At 34.9% G+C, this 24328-nt stretch overlaps 1 protein-coding gene across 1 annotated transcript in view; it reads right to left on the reverse strand.

Annotated features, from left to right (window-relative positions):
• LOC138696981 (uncharacterized) overlaps window positions 1-17686 on the reverse strand; it is a 29732-nt gene extending 12046 nt beyond the window's left edge. The window contains exons 1-2 of the mRNA XM_069822552.1: window positions 17553-17686; window positions 1424-1463 (exon numbers count right to left, since the gene is read on the reverse strand). Coding sequence (XP_069678653.1) covers window positions 1424-1463; window positions 17553-17606 — 94 coding nt within the window. The 5' untranslated portion in view covers window positions 17607-17686. The remainder of the gene's footprint in view (window positions 1-1423; window positions 1464-17552) is intronic.
• Between the last annotated feature and the right edge of the window lie 6642 nt (window positions 17687-24328).

Below are 24328 nucleotides of genomic sequence, written 5' to 3' on the forward strand. Positions count from 1 at the left end.
AGTTTGATTGTTTAAAATAAATGCGATAGGTTGGAAACTTGCACTAAAACCAGAAGTAAATGTAAGTTAAACCAACATAAATTGAATAGTTATTATGATAGAAAATTCGTTATTAAATTGTATATTTATTGTGTATAATCACTATTTGTGCATAGTGTCAGTTTTAATTATTAAGTTTATGTACTTTTGAACTATTAATTAATAAATATCCAACATCTCACAGTTTACTTTACAATTGGCAATAACGAAATTTTAGGTAGTGCTTCATTATTACGTCAGCTAGTGACCAATATTGTGTTATGCGTTTTCCAAGCAAAATTAAGTAAACATCAATGAAGTCGGGCAATTTTCACTTTATTACATAAAGCGTGCCGCGCTTCTAGTAACGTAAGTATTTTTTTTCTCATGTACTAGGCCTACTTTCAACACGTCTTGTACTAAAACGTGTCTGTTGACGTTTCCGGCTTTGTGCTTGATATGAGACCCTCGTTTCATCTAGTGCACACACAATAGACCGTACAGGTCCCTTTGCAGAAGGATCTCCTCCAACCTTTTTCGTAAATAAAAAGAAATAAGCATAACGATTGTATGATTGTACACGAACATATTTCCGAAAAGGGTTAGGTCTACGTTTGACTTTATACATAGGCCTACATACGCCTATAGTTCTATAGGATGAACCATATCATTAAATTTAGGAGGTTAGTCTTTTAGATATTTCAAACAAAAAAAAAGTTTAATACAATTTTACTCGTTTTTGCTTCCTTTTCGAGATAAAAATTATTTTATATTAAACATTTCATAGCGGATTGTGGGAAAGTCATTCATTGAATTCCCGATATGCTCAGTCAATTTAAGGCAGCAGTGTATTATGATAATAAATGATTGAAAAAAAAATAGTTTTGTCCTTGAAATGTGCAAGAATTTGATCCGAACAAATGTAACTTTTCGTTTTGCAAAGGAATTTTTCAGTTCATGAATTCATCTTTCGAAAAGCTAAGTCAAGTTGTATCGCCAAAGCTGTAACTTAAATAATATACGGCAGAGTAATCAAAACTCGCTATACTGTGCGCACGTCGAGAAAAACAATTCCGTGTAGCGGTATAGCGAAGTTTGTTCATTCTTTGTTTCAATGAATGACCAAAATGTAGCACTATTATATTAGAGTACATGATTATCGGACGACAGTAATGTGGCGCACTTCTTTAGTTAACATCCATTTTAAACTACTGAGGCCATTCAGAGATTATATTATGACAGTAAGGTAGAAATTGTGAAACGAAATCCTCCTTTAAGTCCATTTTGAATACCAAGAACCACATAGAGTTTGGAAGATCAGTCGTTTTGGTAAAATATTTTAACTCTGCAACAACTTTAATAACTGGAAATATTCCACCTACATTTATTTGTGCCAATATCTTACCTTTATCACTCACAGGGTCGACGAGGTCTGCTGACAAAGCCTGCGAACAGAAAAACAAATCAAACTTAATCTTCACAGCTTATGTGGCAGAACATGGAATATACTTAAGCATTTTTAGTAGGTTATTTTACAACGCTGTATCAACATCTTAGGTTATTTAGCGTCTTTGAGATGAACGTGATAATGCCGGTGAAATGAGTCTGGGGTCCATCAACGATAGTTACCCAGCATTTGTTGATATTGGGTCGAAGGAAAACTCGGCCGGAAAATCCCGGAAAAACCTTAACCAGGTAACTTGTCCCGACCGGGATTCGAATCCGGGCCACTTGGTTTCGCGGCCAGACGCGCTAACCGTTACCCCACAGGTGTGGACCATACTTAAGCATTTCAGTCCAAAAATTAATAGGCTTTTGTACAACCATGATGAAAGAGTTGTGTGCCAATAATTCTCAATAATGCCGCCCTCACATAAGCCCGCCAACGGTCCCTATCTGTACAAGATTAATCCAGTCTCTATCATCGTATCCCACCTCCCTCAAATACATTTCAATATTATTCTCCCATTTACGTCTCGGCCTCCCCAAAGGTCTTATTTCCTCCGGCCTCTCAACTAACTCATTATATGCATTTCTGGATTCGCCCATACGTGCTACATGCCCTGCCCATCTCAAACGTCTGCATTTAATGTTCCTAATTATGTCAGGTGAAGAATACAATGCGTGCAGGTCTGCTTTGCGTAAGTTTTGCCATTCTCCTATAACTTCATCCTTCTTAGCCCCAAATATTTTTCTCAGAACCTTATTATCAAACACCCTTAATCTCTGTTCCTCTCTCAAAGTGAGAGTCCAAGTTTCACAACCATACAGAACAACCGGTAATATAACTATTTTATAAATTCTAACTTTAAGATTTTTTGACAGCAGACTAGATGACAAAAGCTTCTCAACCGAATAATAACAGGCATTTTCTATATTTATTCTGCATTTAATTTCCTCCCGAGTGTCATTTATATTTGTGAAGTACTTATGAATGATTTATTGACAAGCATTTAAGGTGGGACAAACCTGTTTTTTCTTTATGTAACAGACTTTGTAAAACAATTTATAAGTTTGTAATTCTTCGCTCTTACATTCCTACGAATATTCTGCGATTAGTTTATTTAGGTTTGGTTCAATCTGTTATCCAGTTTGGTATTTTCGGATGGGGAGGAGCAACAAAGTTACATTTTCTCCGCTCATATTGCTTCAAAAACGGATAATTTGCTTAAACAAGTAAATTGATTATCCAACAAATTTGATTTATTCCGATTTTAATGTTTTGTAAATTGAACAAATATATAAATGTACATTATAAAAAATTATCACAAAAATCATCATAAATATAAAGAAGAACCGCATGTTTATTTTACCAGAAGAAATTTGACATGTCCTTTAGCATAACCAAAATGTTACACAACCACTGGACTAAATCACAGCCAGAGTTACGGGCCAGGGTTATACGACTTCATTTTGACAGTAAATCCAGATATACAGTAGGTAATTTTAATTTTAATAACATTTAAAAAATAAAATTAAGCAAATTGTTTACTATTCACAGTCTTTTTTTTTCTTAATTTCAATATATTAATTCCAACTTATACGAGTATTCAGTTCTTGACTTGATTCTCTACTTTTATCTTGGCAATTATCTCTGTTTTGTAATAATTGTATTGTTTTGTATTGTATGTAGCAATAAATATTAATACTAATATTATTTATTTACCGTATTTAAAGTTTCTTGTGCGTCTTCTACTCCCAGTATCAGGATGAAATGAGTAACTAGAAAAACTTCGTAAATCAGAATTGCACATACTACATCTGACTTGATCATTACAAAAGGAAAAACTCTTTAAGGTCATTTCTGAAAGTAAACAGGCTTAATGATTATGAATATAGATTTCCCTGGTGGCACAACAAACACACAGGCGACAATCGATCTCACATCACGTGTTTTCAAACACGTTGTGGGTTACCGTGGCAACTGTGTACTTTATACAGGCTTTGAAATACATGTACAAGGTCGTTAATATTGACCGGATAGAGGAGGGCTTTTATATAGCACTAGTTTAAAGGAAAAAAATCGAATAGATATAAGTCTGGTGACCTTAGAGGCCAAGAAATTGACTTCTTTTACCGTCCCATGTCCTCTATATCCATTTTGAATCTTGCGTACACTACTTTTAACACTTGAATATAATTAATTGATTTAACACGAGTAAGTCCACTAGTTAATCAATTAATTATTGTCCTTTATATGTACGGTTAACCTACAGTATACTTGAAAGCATGCGAAATGGGATCTATTATTATCTGGACTTCATCATAATATCATTAAGGGCTTATTGTACAACACATGAGTATTAATTTTAAAATTACTAATAAAATATGTCGTGAAGTATGGATACATATTCTTCTGATCCATATAATACACAAATTTTGTACACTTTCAGTTATATATTTTGTTGTTTAGTCAACTTTCCGAAGAAAGGTTTGAACCTCACAAGTGACACCAATAACGTATCACTCATAAAACAACTAAGCCAGGAGATAATGGGATAGAGTGGCCAGTTTATTTCCTCTGTCAGTTATAGATGATATCATAATTCATTATTTCATAAGTGACGTCATAATTCATTATTTCATTTACTTTCCAAACAATCGAAGGTAATGTTTTGCGAATGTTAGTGGAATGATGAATAAGTAAGGTATGTAGTAGGCCTAAGCATAGCCGTCTGGCTGGCTTTTCCAGAGCTGGATTCTTGCACTCAAGACTTACATTGGCTCACTGTGCGCTCTATATATATATATATATATATATATATATATATATATATATATATATATGTGATGATTATCCGAGTCTGGTATTCGTGAATCCAATGCTGACAAGCGGGCCATTCTGTCAGACGAATACCTGATAAGCTCCAACCGCTTAAATCCCATATCAGCACTGGAAACCCATAGTGTCCCCCAATCTATTTTTAACTATTGGAGATGATAGATGAAATAAGGAACGTCGACATTTGTGGTGGAATGAAAGAGGGAAACGGAAGTACCCAGAGAAAACCCTCTTCAACGTTTGTCTTCTTTTTCCACCACAAATTTCATCACATCCTCGCCGGGGATCGAACCCGGGGTACTTGGATGGAATACCAGGTCTTAATCACAGATAGGCCAGTTTTAATAGTTAATAAATAATGTCTAGCTGACATTACTTGGCTTGTATTTGCAGGGCGCTGTAACTATATATTTCATATCATGTACAGTATTTTAATGAGACAGTTACACAACGCAGAACTGTACGCATTGTATTCTTCACCTAACATAATTAGGAATATTGAACCGAGACTAGAGCTGGGGACGGAGCGAGTAGAACCGTTGAGTAACTCGATTCTATCGGTTTATGTGCTTGGCAGCGGAGCACAGAAGTTACTCGGTTAACCGTAGCCATTACCAGTCAGTTCAAACGTTCGAACAGAGTTCACGTGTTTCACTTAGTTCTACCAGACAACAACGTAGATACTATTGTATTTAATATTTTCTGCTGCAGGACAAATTATTTCCTTATCCCCGAGGCGGTCTGAAAATCTAGTACTGAAGAAGAGTTCATTCTATTATATTACCTGTCAAGTGGGCTTAATGAACACTGCCATCTGAACATATTACTGTAAATAATAATAATAATAATAATAATAATAATAATAATAATAATAATAATAATAATAATAATAATATAATATTATTATTACTACTACTACTATTATTGTTATTATTATTACTATTATTATTATTATTATTATTATTATTATTATTAAAGTCTAAGATAACAGAGAAGGTTTGGCATTGAACGGGTTACATCAGCTGCTTGTTTTGCGGATGACGTGACTATATTAGGAGAAAATCCAAAAACTATCAGGAAAACACGGGAATTTAATTGAACCAAGTAAAGAGACAGGTTTGAAAGTAAATCCCGAAAAGACAAAGTATATGATTATGTCACGTGACCAGAATATTGTACGAAATGGAAATATAAAAGTTGTAAATTTATCCTTTGAAGAGGTGGAAAATTTCAAATATCTTGGAGCAACAGTAACAAATATAAATGACACTTGGGAAGAAATTAAACGCAGAATAAATATGGGATATGCGTTTTATTATTCGGTTGAGAAGCTGTTATCATCCAGTCTGCTCTTAAAAAAGCTGAAATTTAGAATTTATAAAACAATTATATTACTGTTTCTTCTATATGGTTGTGAAACTTGGACTCTCACTTTGAGAGAGGAACAGAGGTTAAGGGTGTTTGAGAATAAAATGCTTAGGAAAATATTTGAGGGTAAGAGGGATGAAGTTACAAGAGAATGGAGAAAGTTACATAACGCAGAACTGCATGCATTTTATTCTTCACCTGACATAATTAGGAACATTAAATCCAGACCTTTGAGATAGGCAGGGCATGTAGCACGTATGGGCGTATCCAGAAATGCATATACTGAGTTAGTTGAGAGGCCGGAGGAAATAAGACCTTTGGGGAGGCCGAGACGTAAATGGGAGAATAATATTGAAATGTATTTGAGGGAGGTGGGATATGATTATAGAGACTGGATTAACCTTGCTCAGGATAGGGACCGATGGCGGGTTTATGTGAGGGCGGCAATGAACCTCCGGGTGCCTTAAAAGCCATAAGTATTATTATTATTATTATTATTATTATTATTACTATTATCATTTAAAGTGTTTGATTAATAATGAAATATGTTAAAAAGGAAGTGCATTATATTTTTTCTATTTGTGTTTATTGGATTTGTGTTACCTCATCAGTCATCATTTTTTTTTTGTATTTATTTCTACGAATCATGTCACCTAATTACTTTAATTTATCAATAATATTACTCTTCACCAAAGAGAACATGGTTGTATGGAAGGCTAGTCATGTTATACAATAAATAAACATGTTTTTCAGTTCAAGATTCCGCGTTTTATTGATTATTTTATCCACTTTCTGTAATAGTAAATAATTATGTGTGTTATTTTTTAAGTGCTTTAGGCAGCGCTTCATGGAGCCCGTTTCTTTCTATCTTCTTTTTTACTTAAGCTGCAGCGTTTAACATTTACCTCATATGTTAATTTATTAGCTGTTAGTATTATAAATTATTTTATCAATTTTATTTCGTCTGTCATATATAACAACACTGAAGGTTAAATAGGCCTTTCATATAAAATAACTCCGCAAATAGTTGTAATCACGCAAATAAAATGTGCAACCTCCATTTTGCAATGAAGAGAAGCACTTTTTGTCTCGTCAATTGGCAAAGCGAAAGCGCTTTACTACAACCCTTGTAAAACACTCAATCTATGTAAATTTTTATACCTGCCGCCACAAATTTGTACTCGGTACTGTACTCGGATCAACCGAGCAATGACTTCACAATAACTGCTCCGAACCGAGCCCTAATCGAGACGTTTGAGATGGGCAGGGTATGTAGCACGTATGGGCGAATCCAGAAATGCATATAGAGTGTTAGTTGGGAGACCGGAGGGAAAAAGACCTTTGGGGAGGCCGAGACGTAGATGAGAGGATAATATAAAAATGGATTTGAGGGAGGTGGGATATGATGATAGAGACTGGATTAGTCTTGCACAGGATAGGGACCGATGGCAGGCTTATGTGAGGGCGGCAATGAACCTGCGGGTTCCTTAAAAGCCATTTATAAGTAAATACAGTATTTTAAATGTTTTAATATCGCCCTTCCTGTTAGAAAGGTGTTTTTTTTTTAATATGCGTAAAAGCTCATTTTATCTTAACAATCATATTTGCTATTGTTACTGAGTCACATATTTAAATTAGTTCAAGAAAAATATTGCACAAATACCAATAACATTGGAAAGTAGGCTAGCACATTCTTCCATATAGGTATATAGCATATAAATTACTATAATAATAATAATAATAATAATAATAATAATAATAATAATAATAATAATAATAATAATTGAAGACCTAACAATCTAAATGTGCTAAGTGCCAATTTTTCAAATTTAATTTTATTCAATCTAAGGGAAGAACATCTATATGAGAATATTATATTAAATTGTTTTTGTCGTAGCTCAACTGTAGGTTAGGTTAGGTAACGGTGGCTACGGACAGATTAGAGACGACCCTTTGCACGTCGACCTCGAATTTATGGGATGAATGAGGATGAGTTGTACCAGCCCATCGGCCGCATGTGACCCCTCACCCGTCGATCCAATGGGGGCCCCAAGTTCATACCGCCAAGGTGACCAAGCAGCACAGGATCCATTCCAACGGCCCTTCCAAGGTGTCGAAGCGCCCTTGGAAGTACTTTTAAGGAATGAATCCTGGCAGAGATATTGTGGAAGGCTGGGAACCCAGGAACGGTTGCGGAAAGGATGTCCCCTCCCGTAAGCGGACGAAGACATGCGTCTTGACCTGAATATGTCTATGGAATGAGATGAAGAGAATGAATGATATGAAATCGAAATTATTTTTCTACCCGGGAGGGGAAGGGAAATGAACCGTGGTAATGAAAATTTCAATTCGGCATTTGTCTAAGTAACTGTGGAAAACCACGGAAAAACCACAGTCAGATTAGTCGGCCCGGGAATCGAACCACGGACCTCCCGAATGCGAGTCTCATAGCTCAACTGTAAGTGACTTAAATTTATAATAAGCAGAACGTTGAAGAATAAAACTTCAAATCCACACAGCTAGAAGTTTATAACATTTTGGCAGTAGCTACACTAACGTATGCATGCGAAAAGTGGACGGTTACCAGACATAAAGTCCAGGGTTATAATGTCAGTTACAAAATTGCTTGCTACTTTAGACATCTGTATTACTGTATGATCTCTACTACTTTACGTCTGTCCTGTCTGGGGAGGAGTTGCAATAAGTGAAATTAAACACATCCAATCATTTCAAAATAAAGTCCTATGAATTTCACTCAATTCTCCTTGTTTTGTCCGTAACAGCCGACTACACAGAGAAACTGGTATGGACACAAACAGTTTATTCATTCACAAGCTAAGAAGTTCTACTTATAACAACCTAGACAATGTTCCAGTCGCCATCCACTACTCTCTCAGAAGAAAGTCCACACTTCCCACTAGAATCAAGAGCCGACTTCCAATGGACCTCATATTATAATCAAAATTATCATCATACCAACCAATGTATATCATTACAATAACAATTTTCTTGTTCATTAAGGAGCCCAATCTAGGCTGCCCTCAATTCTATGTCAAATTGCAATTCATGTCTTATTTTAGATGTTGTTATTGTTGTTTAGTCAACTGTCCGAAGACATGTCTGAACCTCACAAGTGATACCAACAAGGCACCACTTATGAGGCAACTAGGCCAGGAGAAAATGGGATAGGATGACCAGTTCCTTTCCCCCTCCATTGCACACATCGCCGATTAGCTACATATTACACTAATCAGACTTCAGATGGATACAAATTTTAGATGTAACAGTAAGTATATCAGCTAATAAAAAATAAATGCAAGTCCACATACGTCCAATACTACATTTTACAAATTTTCAGTGCATATTTTTGGGAATATTTTGCCCCTGTTATGGACATGGTTGCTTGCATATTAAAGAAGTTTATAGAGTAGAGCATGAACTTCATTATCTCTGGGTACAAGATTGTCGTTATGAAGAAAACGCAATGTCAAAATGTTGTGGCGCATCACAGCCTAGCCGTCACTAAGGGTCTTTCGCAATCTCGCACAATTCTCTTTCTCTATTAACGAGGCTCACGCGACCTAAATTGAATAACGGCCCAGCCATGACGCTCGCTTGCACACATGATTCATTTAGTGACACATTACCAATTATGAAGAGTGATCAGAATTCATGGTACGAGTGCAAATGAAGTATGGCTGTGGAGAAAGTTGTGTTAGTAGCCCTATATATTTAGCTGAGCTTTATACAGAGCAATAAATTATATCTATACTAATAATAAAACTGTAACTGAACTTTTTCTGATAATTTTCACTTTTTCAAAAATAATTGGTGTTAACATGTATAATTACAGTAAAACCTGTATTAAACGACCACTGCTGGTTCCTTCAAAAACTGGTCTTTCAGAGGGATGGTCTCTCAATAGGGGAAGTTATTTTACACAAATAATGGGTTAATACGTTGCTATGTTAATCAAATAAAAACATGAAAAATATTACTAATAATAAAAACTTGAAACCAGAACTTTATTTCTTAATAAATTGAACTCTAATTAACTTTTTTAATTTCCTTTTTACAATCACATATTCAAAACTATTCTTTAACATGTTAAGAAGTTCATTTATATGTTCTCGATTCATACAGTCTTTCAGTGGTGCCGATTGTTAAATTAACTCAATATTACATAAGGCTTTTTCTAGCCACGTTTTTTCGGATTGAAAGTCTCTCTTGAATTCATCCTCGTCATCGTGGGTTGATCACCGGATTTTTCTAATAGGTAGGAGGAAGAAAAAATAAATTATTGCACTGTAATTAACAAGTAACGATTTCATTTTTAATGTACAAAACGAAAAGTAAAACCGTCATACGGCATGAGAAATCTTACTTTTCAAGAAACTGTTAAATATCGGTGCAAATAACCCTTTGTCATACCTCGGAGGACGTTTGCAAGCGGTCATTGTACCTTTTTCGTAGCAATCTCCAACATTCCTTAAGGGATTGAGGACAGAGATGGGCATTCAGCGTGAATACGGTATCCAGACATCATTTTAACTTCTAGTACTGTACGAATGTCTTGGAATTTATTTAGGCTACAATAATGTAATAAAATACTTAGGCCTACTTACTTACTGGCTTTTAAGGAACCCGGAGGTTCATTGCCGCCCTCACATAAGCCCGCCATCGGTCCCTATCCTGAGTAAAATTAATCCATTCTCTATCATCATATCCCACCTCCCTCAAATCCATTTTAATATTATCTTCCCATCTACGTCTCGGCCTCCCTAAAGGTCTTTTTCCCTCCGGCCTCCCAATTAACACTCTATATGCATTTCTGGAATCGCCCATAAGTGCTACATGCCCTGCCCATCTCAAACGTCTGGATTTAATGTTCCTAATTATGTCAGGTGAAGAATACAATGTGTGCAGCTCTGCGTTGTGTAACTTTCTCCATTCTCCTGTAACTTCATCCCTCTTAGCCCCAAATATTTTCCTAAGAACCTTATTCTCAAACATCCTTAATCTCTGTTCCTCTCTCAAAGTGAGAGTCGAAGTTTCACAACCATACAGAACAACCGGTAATATAATTGTTTTATAAATTCTAACTTTCAGATTTTTCGACAGCAGACTGGATGATAAAAGTTTCTCAACCGAATAATAACAGGCATTTCCTATATTTAATCTGTGTTTAATTCCCTCCCGAGTATCATTTATATTTGTTACTGTTGCTCACAGATATTTGAACTTCTCCACCTCTTCAAAAGATAAATTTCCAATTTTTATATTTCCATTTCGTACAATATTCTCGTCACGAGACATAATCATACACTTTGTCTTTTCGGGATTTACTTCCAAACCTATCTCTTTACTTGCTTCCAGTAAAATTCCCGTGTTTTCCCTAATCGTTTGTGGATTTTCTCCTAACATATTCACGTCATCCGCATAGACAAGCAGCTGATGTAACCCGTTCAATTCCAAACCCTCTCTGTTATCCTGGACTTTCCTAATGACATAATCTAGAGCAAAGTTAAAAAGTAAAGGTGATAGTGCATCTCCTTGCTTTAGCCCACAGTGAATTGGAAACGCATCTGACAGAAACTGACCTATACGAACTCTGCTGTACGTTTCACTGAGACACATTTTAATTAATCGAACTAGTTTCTTGGGAATACCAAATTCAATAAGAATATTATATAAAACTTCTGTCTTAACCGAGTCATATGCCTTTTTGAAATCTATGAATAACTGATGCACTGTACCCTTATACTCCCATTTTTTCTCCATTATCTGTCGAATACAAAATGTCTGGTCAATAGTTGATCTATTACGTCTAAAACCACATTGATGATCCCAAATAATTTCATCTACATATGGAGTTAATCTTCTCAAAAGAATATTAAATTGTAAATTTTTCAAATACAATATGGTCTTTTAAAATGGGTAAAATTAAGGAAATGGCTATTCAATCACTGGTCGGTGGTCGGGGAGAGAGGTGGTCTCTTAAAAGAGGTATGATTTACATTGGTTTTATGGATTTTTAATTCGGTTCTTTAAAAAATCGGTCTTTAGGTGGAGTGGTCTCTCAATAGGGGCGGTCTTTCAGACAGGTTTTACTGTAACTATCCTGAAACCAAAAATCGCATTTCTGAAATTTTTTTGTATGTCTGTCTATCTGGATGTTTGTTACCTTTTCACGCGACAACAGTTGGTATAATAGAATGATAAAATTTCAGAATAATAACGATACTTTCCCTCGGACTACAAGTGGGTCAAGTCATCAATATCTAATTCCATCGTTGTTAAACAGTCGGCGCAATGTCGTCTATCAGAACTTAATATCTGTATTCTCTGGTCGTGACATACTTCAATTTATATTTCGAGCGAAGTGCAACACAAAGGTCATGCGCACATCGATATTGCGATCAAAGGTAGCTGCCCATAGAAACAAACTGTCTCTTTTTACTACTCTTTATTTCTCCTCTCCACATATCACCTTCCCTACGTATTAACCCCTCCACTTCACCTGGCTCATTTCTCTGGATAGTATTTAAAATAATAACTACAATACAAGTAATACACTTTTATGCAATCCTAGAATTAAAATACGCTTGTTATGACGCTATAAATCGTGTAAAATTGGCTTAATTTTAGCACTGGTGCCAGAAAAGGGGATCTATCAATTAGCATTCCATGACGTCATCACCGCCTTCACAGCACAATTTTATACAACGTACCTGTCAGAAAAAGCTTCAAAACAACAACAAAATAGCATTGTCTTAGAAACGGTTACTTAGCAACCATGCAATATATTACGTCATATCCAGTACTCATGTCTAGGGTACGGATTTTTAGGTCGTTAAAATGCAATTTTAGGTGCCTAAAATAGGCTTAAAAGTGTAGAAAATAGTCTCTAAAGCATTTAAAATAGGATCTAAAAAAATAATGTTTTCTTTAAAAACATGTTCCAAAACATTAGGAACTCACTTCTAGAATTTAATAATTTTAAATGCTTATACACCGTTATCACTACTACTACTACTACTACTACTACTACTACTACTACTACTACTACTAAAAGTACAAGAACAATAATATCTAACTAGTTATACATAAAATAAACTATTAAATGTGAAAAATAAGTTTTAGGCATAAATTCAGTACACAAACAAGTCTAATATAATCAATTTTTACCAAGCCTTGTCCATTAATGTCCATAATTAGCTTCATAATAAATTACTAATACTTTTTCTAAACTTTCAACTGAAAAACAATGCCACCTGTCACTAAACACACATTTGTATGCTGAAAATGAACGGTTCACGTCCACTGAAGTAACAGGAGCGTATTTCAATTTTGACACTAATTGCACTGGAATCACATTGTAAATCCGTGTTCTTCCCTGCTAGGACATCTGAGGCAGTACGCAGGTCCTTCAGTCCTACATTTCTCTGCAGAACTTACTCCAGTTTATCCCGTAGGCCTACTTTATTTCCAACAGAACCAGAAACACATTTGGTATTTAAAATATAAATTTTCGAAATAAGAATGGGTGTTTTAACCTATTATAGATAAAACATATTTAATAGGTCAAAATAGGTTTTGTCGTCAAAATAGGCGTTTTAGGTGCTATTAAAATACCAATTTTTAGGCACAGTTTTATATGAAACGTGTAATTGCAAGTTTTTATGAACTTATCTTTTAAGGATTAAAATAGGTTTTTACCTAAAATCCGAAGTCTACTCATGTCTCTGCTACGTCATAACATTAGATTTTGTAAATTTATAATAGTTTTCTTTTATATTTAATGCTAGAATAGCGTAAAATGTTACGTGTATAATCTCGCTTGAGTGCTCTAAACATTCACTCGTGTCGTAATTACTAAGATTATACACTTACTTACAAATGGATTTTAAGGAACCCATAGGTTCATTGCCGTCCTCACATAAGCTCGCCATCGGTCCCTATCCTGTGCAAGATTAATCCAGCCTCTATCATCATATCCCACCTCCCTCAAATCCATTTTAATATTATCATCCCATCTATGTCTCGGCCTCCCCACAGGTCTTATTCCCTCCGGCCTCCTAACTAACACTCTATATGCATTTCTGGGTTCGCCCATACGTGCTACATGCCATGCCCATCTCAAACAAGGTCTGATTTTATGTTCCTAATTATGTCAGGTGAAGAACCGTCTGCCAATGAAAAATGTTATGTTTTATTTAACGACGCTCGCAACTGCCGAGGTTATAACAGCGTCGCTGGTGTGCCGGAATTTTGTAACCCAAGGAGTTCTTTTACATGCCAGTAAATCTACTGACATGAGCCTTTCGCATTTAAGCACACTTAAATGCCATCGACCTGGCCCGGGATCGAACCTGTAACCTCAGGTGTAGAAGGCCAGCTCTATACCAACTCCGACAACCAGGCCGACTCTGCCAATGATGATGATGATGATGATGATGATGATGATGATGATGATAATAATAATAATAATAATAATAATAATAATAATAATAATAATAATAATAATAATGGCCTATATGCATTTTTGTATTTTTGTAGTCTCAGAACTGCAAATGGAAGATGAAAATATGCGTTTTTATTCGTCATATTTCTAGGAATAGTATCTGAGAAGGTATGGAGGCCTACACTGCTCCATCTATATAGGAGAAAGTTTGTCTACTTAGGTACAACATGTGGAGCAAGTCCTCAACAATCGGCAAGCATCATGTTTAGGTACAGCATGAAAATCAAGGAATATTATGGACGGTACAAATGGACGAAATGAGAATGGATATTTAAGAGTTGTTAATTCATTATAAATAGTGAATCTAATACAACGTTAATACAAATTAATTTCGTTTTCCTAGAATATATCTATCGATAAATAAATAAATAAATAAATAAATAATAAATAAATAAACAAGTAAATGAATGAATAAATAAATAAATAAATAAATAAATAAATAAATAAATAAATAAATAAATAAATAAATAAATAAATAAAATATTAGTTCAAACTCTCCAGCAATATCCTTATTGTTCGCGCCGTTTTCAAACGTTGAATAATATTTACTTTGTCAGAAATACTCAGGGGTGCCTTACTAGTATGTGGAGGCTTGGATTATCGTCACAACAACAGACCACGCTGTACTGTTTTGATGCTTTCTTTAGATTCAAAGGCATTCTACTAAATCGGCAGAGCAGTGTAATATATTCCTTCTCACCCTCTACGAGTAATATCGTAAATTGCTTAATTTAGGCACAAGTAGATATTAGAGAATTTTACGTCAATAGAATATAAGCGTTTTAAGTGATAAAATATCTAGGAAATGGTAGATATTAGTTTCAGGATAAACATTTTACTTATAATCTTCCCCGATTTAAAAATATATTGCAAGGTTTATATTAAAACGACAAAGTAGTAATGTATGAAATGATACGTAGTAAGTAGCCTATATGACATTGAGAGGAATTATTATATTTTAACTTTTGATAAATTAACGACAGAATTATACAAAACAGAAATAAATGAAGCTATCAGCGTAGCTTAGTCGGCTAAGGTGGGTTCGATTCCCGCTTGGGTTGATTATCTGGTTGGGTTTTTTCCGAGGCTTTCCCCGAACCGTGAGGCAAATGTCACGTAATTTATTGCGAATCCTCGGTCTCATCTCGCTATCGCCAATCCCATCGACGCTAAATAACCTACACTCCTTTTCTGAAACCTGTATTAAAGTATTCGACACATTTGGGTGGAGCCGATGACAAGCGAATGAGCGGAGCCTATCAGTGCGGGAGTGTGTTCCGGGCTGCATCGGCTTATGGCCGGTAAGGGGTAAGATATGCGTGGAAGAAGGTGATAGATAGGATGGCATTTTAGACGCTCGTCTTCAAGCAATGCTTTCCCTAAAGCGGTCATTGGACTGGCCCCCTCCACTCACCACTTGCGCAAAGGACTTGTTTCGTCTCCTATACTCTACAGATTCAAGAAACGGAGTATAGTAGTTGATACAACGTCGTTAAATAACCTACTAAAAATAAATGAATAAATCATAACTTATCGTAATACAATATTTATTAAAATAATAAATGCCAGTTAAGCAAAAATTGTCAGATAATGCTTGATCACAAAATAAAATTACACAAAACAATTGCAAATATAAAAAGTAAACACATTTCATAAGTTAACGACGTAATTACACAAAATATAAATAAATGAACAAAACATAACTTATCGGAATACACAATGTGTGTTAAAATGTATAAAGAGTGATTTACTATGCACTCTGGGTTGAGCGAAAACAGATTATTCTAACAGTTCTCTTTTGCAAAGCCGTAGCTTATACGAGTAAGATGAAGACTTAGTATGATTACCCCATTATAGAATTCCATAATTTAAATTATTATAGATATATGAGCAAAATGCACTGTCATTTAAGGTTTCGATTGAAACACTATATTTAAGCATACATAACATAAATAAACATTTGCTTATTTTACTTTCAGTATAATTAATAGTCTATGTGATTTCTATCCAGGCCAGGCTTAAAATTAATAACCATAAATCTAAGAGAGAAATCTGGATTTGTCATAGTTTTATTTAAACTAAAAGTTAAAGTAAGTGTTTTGTTCATATTTAAAGGAAGAATACTAGGGTCACATAATTCATTAATTTTGTTTGTATCTTTCTCAAGGTTCATATGTGCAATATTAGTAACAAGGGCATCAAAAAACAAAATAATATGCTTGAAGGCCCTCATCATTAATATTGGCAGGTAAGCCATTTATAAAAAAAAAATATTAATTAATGGTCCCCCATTGTCGTACGCAGAATTTTGTCGAGGGGGGGTCATTATTAAAATTGTTTACAATTTATATTATGGGTATTTTAAATTTTATGTATTATTATTATTATTATTATTATTATTATTATTATTATTATTATTATTATTATTATTATGTTACGATTATATTTATTAACATCCTCATCAAAAATCTTTGAAACGTAATTTTTTCACAATAATCTAATTTTTAACAAATAAGTTGAATTTCATGTTGTGTCGGCTTCATTTTATTACATGGTCGGTACTAGCTGGTATATCTCTCTATAATAAAATAGCATTGTTATAATTCGAACGTGCCGCAGCACCAAATAAGGATTATATTGAAGGAGGGGTAGGGAGACTATGCCTTATGTCGATGTAGATTTTATTATTCTAACAGTGAAAAATTAGAGAAGAAAAAGATTATGGATTGAAAAATATTCAAATCTAAATATGTCATTTTTTTTAGTTCAAGATGTGGTTCAAACCAGCTAAACACCCCCCCCCTTTTGCGTATGCCCCTGATGAATCTTCATTTATTTAATATTGTTTCTAAGAATTAAAAACTATTATTATTAGAACCGTAAATTCTTAGATTCTGCAAAAGAGTAAAATGTGATAACTTCTATAACTGGAAATTCTTACGTCATTTAGCATTATAATTAGTATTTATTTATTTAATCTGGCAGAGATAAGGCCATCCCCTCTATCAGGGGATTACAACTACAATATGAAGAATACAATTACAATTAATATTAAATTAACAATTACAATAAAAATCAAAGTACGAAAAGATTACCTGATTAATAAAGAGTAGATAATTTGTTGTAGAAGATAAGGACAAAGAAAGATTTTTTTTACTGAAGTACAAATTAAACCTAGAATAGGAAAATTATATAGTGATGAAATTACCGGATATTGAAATATTTTATGGTAGAATAAGATAACTACAGTATTTACAAGAAGCCATGTCTGAACGAGTCTCAATTACTGACCAAGTGCCTAGTAAGTTTGCGTTTGAATTCAATTTTATTTCGACAGTCCTCGTTTAGTCGAATACATACCAGACCAACGCCAAAAATCACCACGAGTAGACAAACGAGCGTCAGAGTCCGCATGATGCCGGCTGCACAATAGCGACAAGAGTAATTTCCAGACCATTTATAGCCTACACGTTCGGTTGAGCCACACTTCCTCTGTCAATATCCAGTCCGGCCTTGCGACACGCTTAGTGGATAAATTCTATTCTTTTTGTGTTAACAATTGATCGTCACTGTCTATATTAACCCTACACCCATAAAATGACATTACGTGGCATTGTTTTTCACCGATACATTTTAAAAACAGTCTGCAGTGCTGTACAATGCATAAATATCTAAGCTAGTGATCCTAATTCGCTAAGAATTAGGACATCTTAAAGGAACACTGTACTGAAATTACTAACTTCCCTGTTTTTATTAAGGCTAAATTCACAAAACTTTTAACGCTGTATAATGTCCCGTGCCGTGGCGTCGTGGTCTAGGACTCGCGAGGCAGATGCGCGCTGGTTCGAGTCCTCTTGGGAGAAGAAATTTTCTCATGAAATTTCGGTCAGTGTATGGGACCGGTGCCCATCCAGCATCGTGATGCACTTGGGGAGCTACGATCGGTAGCGAAATCTGGTTGCGAATGCCAGCTATAACGGCTGGGGGATCATCGTGCTAACCACACGATATCTCCTTTCTGGTTGGACGATCGTCCACCTCTGCTTGGAATGTGAACGTGAGGACAGTAGCCGGCTGGTCGGTCTAAGCCCTTCAAGGGCTGTAGCGCCACGGATTATTATTATTATTATTATTATTATTATTATTACTACTACTACTACTACTATTACACCACCTCATTCTAGTGCCGAGGTCACGGAAAGCATGGGGCTCTACCTCCATGCCCCCCAAGTGCCTTCATGGCATGTTACGGGGATACCTTTACCTTTACCTTACTACTACTACTACTACTACTACTACTACTACTACTACTACTACTACTACTACTACTACTACTACTACTACTACTACTACACTAACACTACAAATTACTTTAGAAAATCTGGCATGTTCTTCCATTTGTCACCACTCTTTTTGGTTTGTAAACGAACTTACATTCTTAAATATTGAGAGTGCCTATTCTGAAGTCCAGCAATCACAAACAAGAAGTGACTCATGCACTCTAAATGTATAAATAAGCTTTGCCTACAAAAACAACGCCAAATGCTTTAATTTCCATAAAATCAGGACCAATAATCTTCCGTTTGAACGTCAGATGAGTCATATTGAGTACTTACAGATTCACTTCCTTCCACGCACTGTACATAAATCGTCACGGAATTCAACACAGAACCTGAAGTGTAACTTCATCTGTTTTACGAGTGTGTTAAAATAAATTAATTGCATTGCGTAACTTGAAGAAATTACTTTAACTGTGTGATCAGAATGCGGCTCAAGTGGTATAGTATCCGACCACTAACACAGCGGGGCCAGGTTCGATTTCCCTCTTTCCATTGAGATGATTGCCTTAATTTTGTCTTAAGCGGTAAGCTTGCTGTATGCTGACCATATCTGCAGTGTTTGGGAAAAGTGACATAAGTCAGTTTTCACAAACCTTTTTTGATAATTTACTGACGACTTACACTGGTTTATGTCGATTTGATTTTTTTCTGTATGAATGGGAGGAATACCTATGTATTTTTTCCAAGCGAACAGATGTTCCGTAAGTTGTCAATAAATTATCAAAAAATGTTTGTGGAAACTGACTTGTGTCACTTTTCCCGAGCACTACAGATATAACAACAGAGTTGTTCTACTTTTGAATGTCAGGTGGTTCGTAATTCTCAGAAGAATGGGACGGGACGGGTTAGAGAATGTTAAATTTAATATAATCAATTCAGTGAATTTTTAGAGTACTGTAAGTAAAAAACAAATTCCGTTTGATCGGAGATAACTGGCCTTTTTCGTATTGATCGAGAGCCGCAGAACGCTATTTATGCGATGTTTAAACATAGAATGTCTTTCCTCCCCGCCAAGTATGAGCCGAGATTCGTGGTGAAAAGAATGCCAATTTCAAATGCTTACTGTAACAATATTAAAAGTTACAGTTGAATGTTAATGTTATTACTACAGTAAATTCTCGATAAGACGCGACTGTTTATTACGCTATCCCGTGTAATACGCTTTTTTTGTCCGGTCCCTGCACATTTCATATATAACGCCTTTATAAAATACCCCGTTTATTGCGCTGAAGTCCCGCATAATATTCTATTCTTTTGGAATATTTTCGATGTAACTTTCAGCAATGTAACAGTAATGAAACATTTTGGCCTTTGAACTCATTGATGTCATTAACCTGAAAAGTACTGGTATTCGACCCTTTACCTGAGCACTTAAATCCATAGACAAATAACAGATAGATATGCAGCTCAATGCTAAAACAATGCCAACATAGGCTGCCAGGACGACCGTAGAGCCATCTGTAGTCTTTTGTAAACAAAACGGTAACAGCATTTTTACCACCCACCTCTATGCTGTGTCGGTAACTACGTTCACTACTATACCAAGCCATTCTATTTACTAGTACAGAATGAATTATTTCTTTTAAAACATTTCACTTTTGGTGGAAATGTTTGAATGCAAATTTTATTTTTTTTTATTGTATAATATACAATATTGCATATATATCTTGTAAAAGGCGAAGGTCTATTTGAAAAAAAAATCACTACAATGTACAGAACTATTTATATTGCATTTTGATTATAATTTTATCCTCCTTTCCCAGCCCAGTTAAAATAGGTGAAAATAAAATAATAATAAACTCTAAAGTTTTCACCTGGTACTGCTGGAACTTACGGACATTAATACTAATAACAAGAGGTTCCTGAATACAGAAATTAAGTCGCTAGCTTAAAAAATGTAGAAGGAAATTTAAATCCCTAAAAGTTCCCTTTCCATTCCTTCCCAAACTGAAATACCAAGCTGAGAACTATTGATTGTTAATTATGTACATTGTCAACTGCCATTACACTAGGGGCGCACTCAGCTGAGTGACTTATCTGGCCGGGATTCCGCAGTTACACGCACTGCTAACCATAGACAAATAAATAGAGCTGCTAACTGTAATGGCAGTTGACAATGTACATAAAACGTCAACATATATGCCTAACTAGGAGTAAGGCCACAAAGGGAAACACTGAAGGAGAGGAATTCGGTCCGGTGCTGTGGATTGAATTCGGCGTAGCTCAGTGGTCAGAGGGCTTGGTACGTAGAACCAAGGACCCGGGTTCGATCCCCGGTGCCGGAGCGAATTTTTCTCCTCTAATATCAATTACCGGTACTATGTTTACGCATAGGTCTGATTTTATCAGTACATGAAAAGTTACAGCACCAATAACCTGCACTTCATAATATTAATAATTAGCTTCTTAGACAAAGATATTATTCAAAGTTTGTTATTCATTAGAAAATAATTCAGCTATGCAGATAGATTAATATTTACAAATAAATTTATCAGAAGAGATTAGCTTTGTGTATTTTCAAAATAAATACATAGTCCGTTTGGCATTTGTGCAACTGTTACTTTGAATATTGTTATGAGCTAGAGCTATTCGTTTGAGTCTTCAGCATCATACGACGCTTTAATTAGGTGGTGATTCCGAAAGTAGGCCCTATTTGACTACCTGTATCATGTGTTCCATTCCTCCTTAGAAGTTAAGAAAAGACATATGAGAAGCAAACTTTCAAAACCTATCCATTTTCAGAAAATGCTTGAAATATATGCCTGTAATAAACAAAGAATTTTCTGTGCTGAAATTTTATATGAATTTATAGTAAGAAAAATATTTTTCACCATAGAAAATATTTTGTTCATTGCAGAGACGTAAGTTTTTGGCATCTGAAGAGTATTTTCTAAAAATGGACATGTCAAATTTTGAAAGTTTGCTCCTCATATATATTGCTAATAGTGTTAAGAAGCAGCAGAACAGTAAGTAAAAACGTTTATGTTTTTTTCTTCAGGACCTTAATTTCTCATCTTAGCCATGTTAGCTGCATATAATTTTAATCTATGATTTAAGTAATAATGTATGGACAATAATAAAACTGTTAAAAAGATCTATATGATACAACCATTACAAACAAGAAAAGTTGGAAGACCGAAATTAAGATGGGAAGATGATGCCTTGCAGGTTATTAGAATTAGTAAAATTAGAAATTGGAAGAATTTAGCAGCAAATAGAGAAGTCTGGAAGGACATTTTGAAGAAGGCTAGGGTTCATAATGGGCTGTCATCCCATGTATGATGATGATGATGATGATTATTTAAGTAATAACAATTAACTGAAGTAAATAATAAAAATTATTTCATTTACATCATGATTAAATTATTAATTTAAATTAATACCAACCCTGGTTTGTGTATTTTTCGAAGATAATAGAATCTTGATTGTAACAGGTACCAAATGTGGGTAGCTGTGGCAGAAAATCCTCATCCTTACAGAAGGGCAAGCCATTTTCGCAGTAATCAATATAACGATGGCTTCAGGTACAACTTAATAAGAGGGATCATTCCATCAAGAGACGGTTGGTATCCTACTCAGGAACTACAGACACCTGAGTGAACTACCATCAACTTCATTACCAGCCTATCTGCTTTGACCTTTTTCACCACCTAACCTAATTGCTTCATTCATTGCACTTCATCATGGCAGCAATATGAACCTCCAGCTTTCTCAACTGGCGAGTTTTGGGTGCACTATTTAGATATTTTAGAGGGTAAATGTGGCACAGTACTTTCAGCAATGGGGGCACAATCAAACCAAGTGCTGACAGTATCTAAGCTCAAAATAAGGAAATGATGTGAAATATCGACTTATCTCTAATAAACTACATTGTACTTTGTCTAATATGTTCGTGGTTTCTATTAGCTGAGCATGTGAGGCTTAAAAATACCATTTTTTTCTTCGTATGTATTTCTTAATGGTGTTTTGTTGCAATTACAGTATGTCTGTTGTAGATAAATTGTTTTCTTTGTATTCTGTTTCAGTGGGTGATTAATTCATTCGCAGTGTTCTGCCCAAGGGCAGGTCTTTCACTGCAAACCCAGCATTCTCCAATCTTTTCTATTTTATGTTATCCTCTTTGCATCCGCATTTGATCCATTACCTCAATGTAGTCCATTATTTGATATTTTCTTCTGTCCCAAACTCTTCTCCCGTTCACCATTCCTTTTAGTGTATCCTGAAAGGTGATTATTGATTATTAATTTTTTTAACTAATAGCAGATACTTTTAGAAATATATATTCAGCTCTGATGGTGAAAAATAGATAAAAAAACAAATAAAGTAGAATTTAATAAATGTCTTCGACTTTTATTAAGTTAACAATGTAAAATGTCCCGACCTAAATTTATGCTTTTGATATATCTGATTTTCATTTCTCTCACATTCTGCACCTACACTTTCATAATTAGATTTGATTTTATTCATTTCATATTAAATATTATGTGCAACAATTGCCAGTTACGTGAGTTATGAATAGCATGTTACGTTTTCCCCATCGTTCGATTAGTCTTTCAACACAAAGGAACGAAAAATAATTCATCAGGAGTGATTCACTTTGCCAGCCAAGCGAATCTCGTCTCGTCCGGGATACAGAAACCCAACGCACCATCGTGAACCCTGCAATCATGGTAAGGCCACAGTCTAAGACTGTAATATCCACGAAGAGAGGGCACAACACGCAACAGATGTCTCCTTGAGCATTATGGTTAGGGAAGCCATAAAAGCATTGGGAACTGTTCCCCAGACCGTAACCTCCTGACGCCAAATATAATATGCACAAATTCGTTTATATATAGTAATGTTAGGCTACGCGTACTATTCGCAAGATATACAAATTATACTATTGTTGAAAATTTTTGGTTATATATAAAGTATATTTATTTTATACACTTACTCAGCTCATATATTTCTCTACCAAATGGCACTGAGATAAATGATCTAATCATATAACCAAACCTAGAGGAAACTGCACCGTGTCAAAGTCCAATAATGTGAGACGCGGATAAGTAGGCCAGCATCAAGGCTTCTATACACTCAATAGGTTATCTCATTTTTCATTAGCCAATGAAATGGTTAATTGGCTAATGACACGCGGAGAGTCCATGCTCATTGGTCTTTTATTTTAAAATTGATAGCGATATCAGCGTACATTATAAACATAACCGCCTGAAATAATTACAATGGGTATAAACCAATTGTGTACGTATTATGGTATAATATAAATACGTTGAAAGTGTTTATACCGTGTATATAACAACTGCACTTACTGCATTATTTTTCTGTATTTCTTAACAATTCGTCTGCTCTCAGTGTCTGCAGTCCGTTTTCGTCTGCTAGTTTCCAGTCCTGTGTTTATAAAAATTCTAGCATGCAATGTTTTTTAATATTCCATTCTAAAGTTTGGAAAAAGGAGCATGTATCGGTAATGAAATGTCAGCCACGCGTTCATTTACAATAAACATTATAACTGAACAATGAATTATTGCCACTGGAGGCTTTTATGATTAACCCACTAATATGTCTTAAAGACAAAATGCCATAAATCGTTAATATAAAATCAATATGAGAATTATAGTTAAAAAACGTTACTGGTATCAGTCGCTAACCCTCCACCCCTTTAGTATGGGACTGTTAGTATAAGTAGCATGATTATTTTTATTAATTGTAAGTAATGTACGACCCAGCAACAAAGATTACAAAAGAAAGAAAATAATTTGAAACTTAACATAGATGAATCTAACCTAATTATTATGC

The sequence above is a fragment of the Periplaneta americana genome, chromosome 1, assembly GCF_040183065.1.
Source record: "Periplaneta americana isolate PAMFEO1 chromosome 1, P.americana_PAMFEO1_priV1, whole genome shotgun sequence".
In the NCBI taxonomy this organism is placed as follows: domain Eukaryota; kingdom Metazoa; phylum Arthropoda; class Insecta; order Blattodea; family Blattidae; genus Periplaneta; species Periplaneta americana.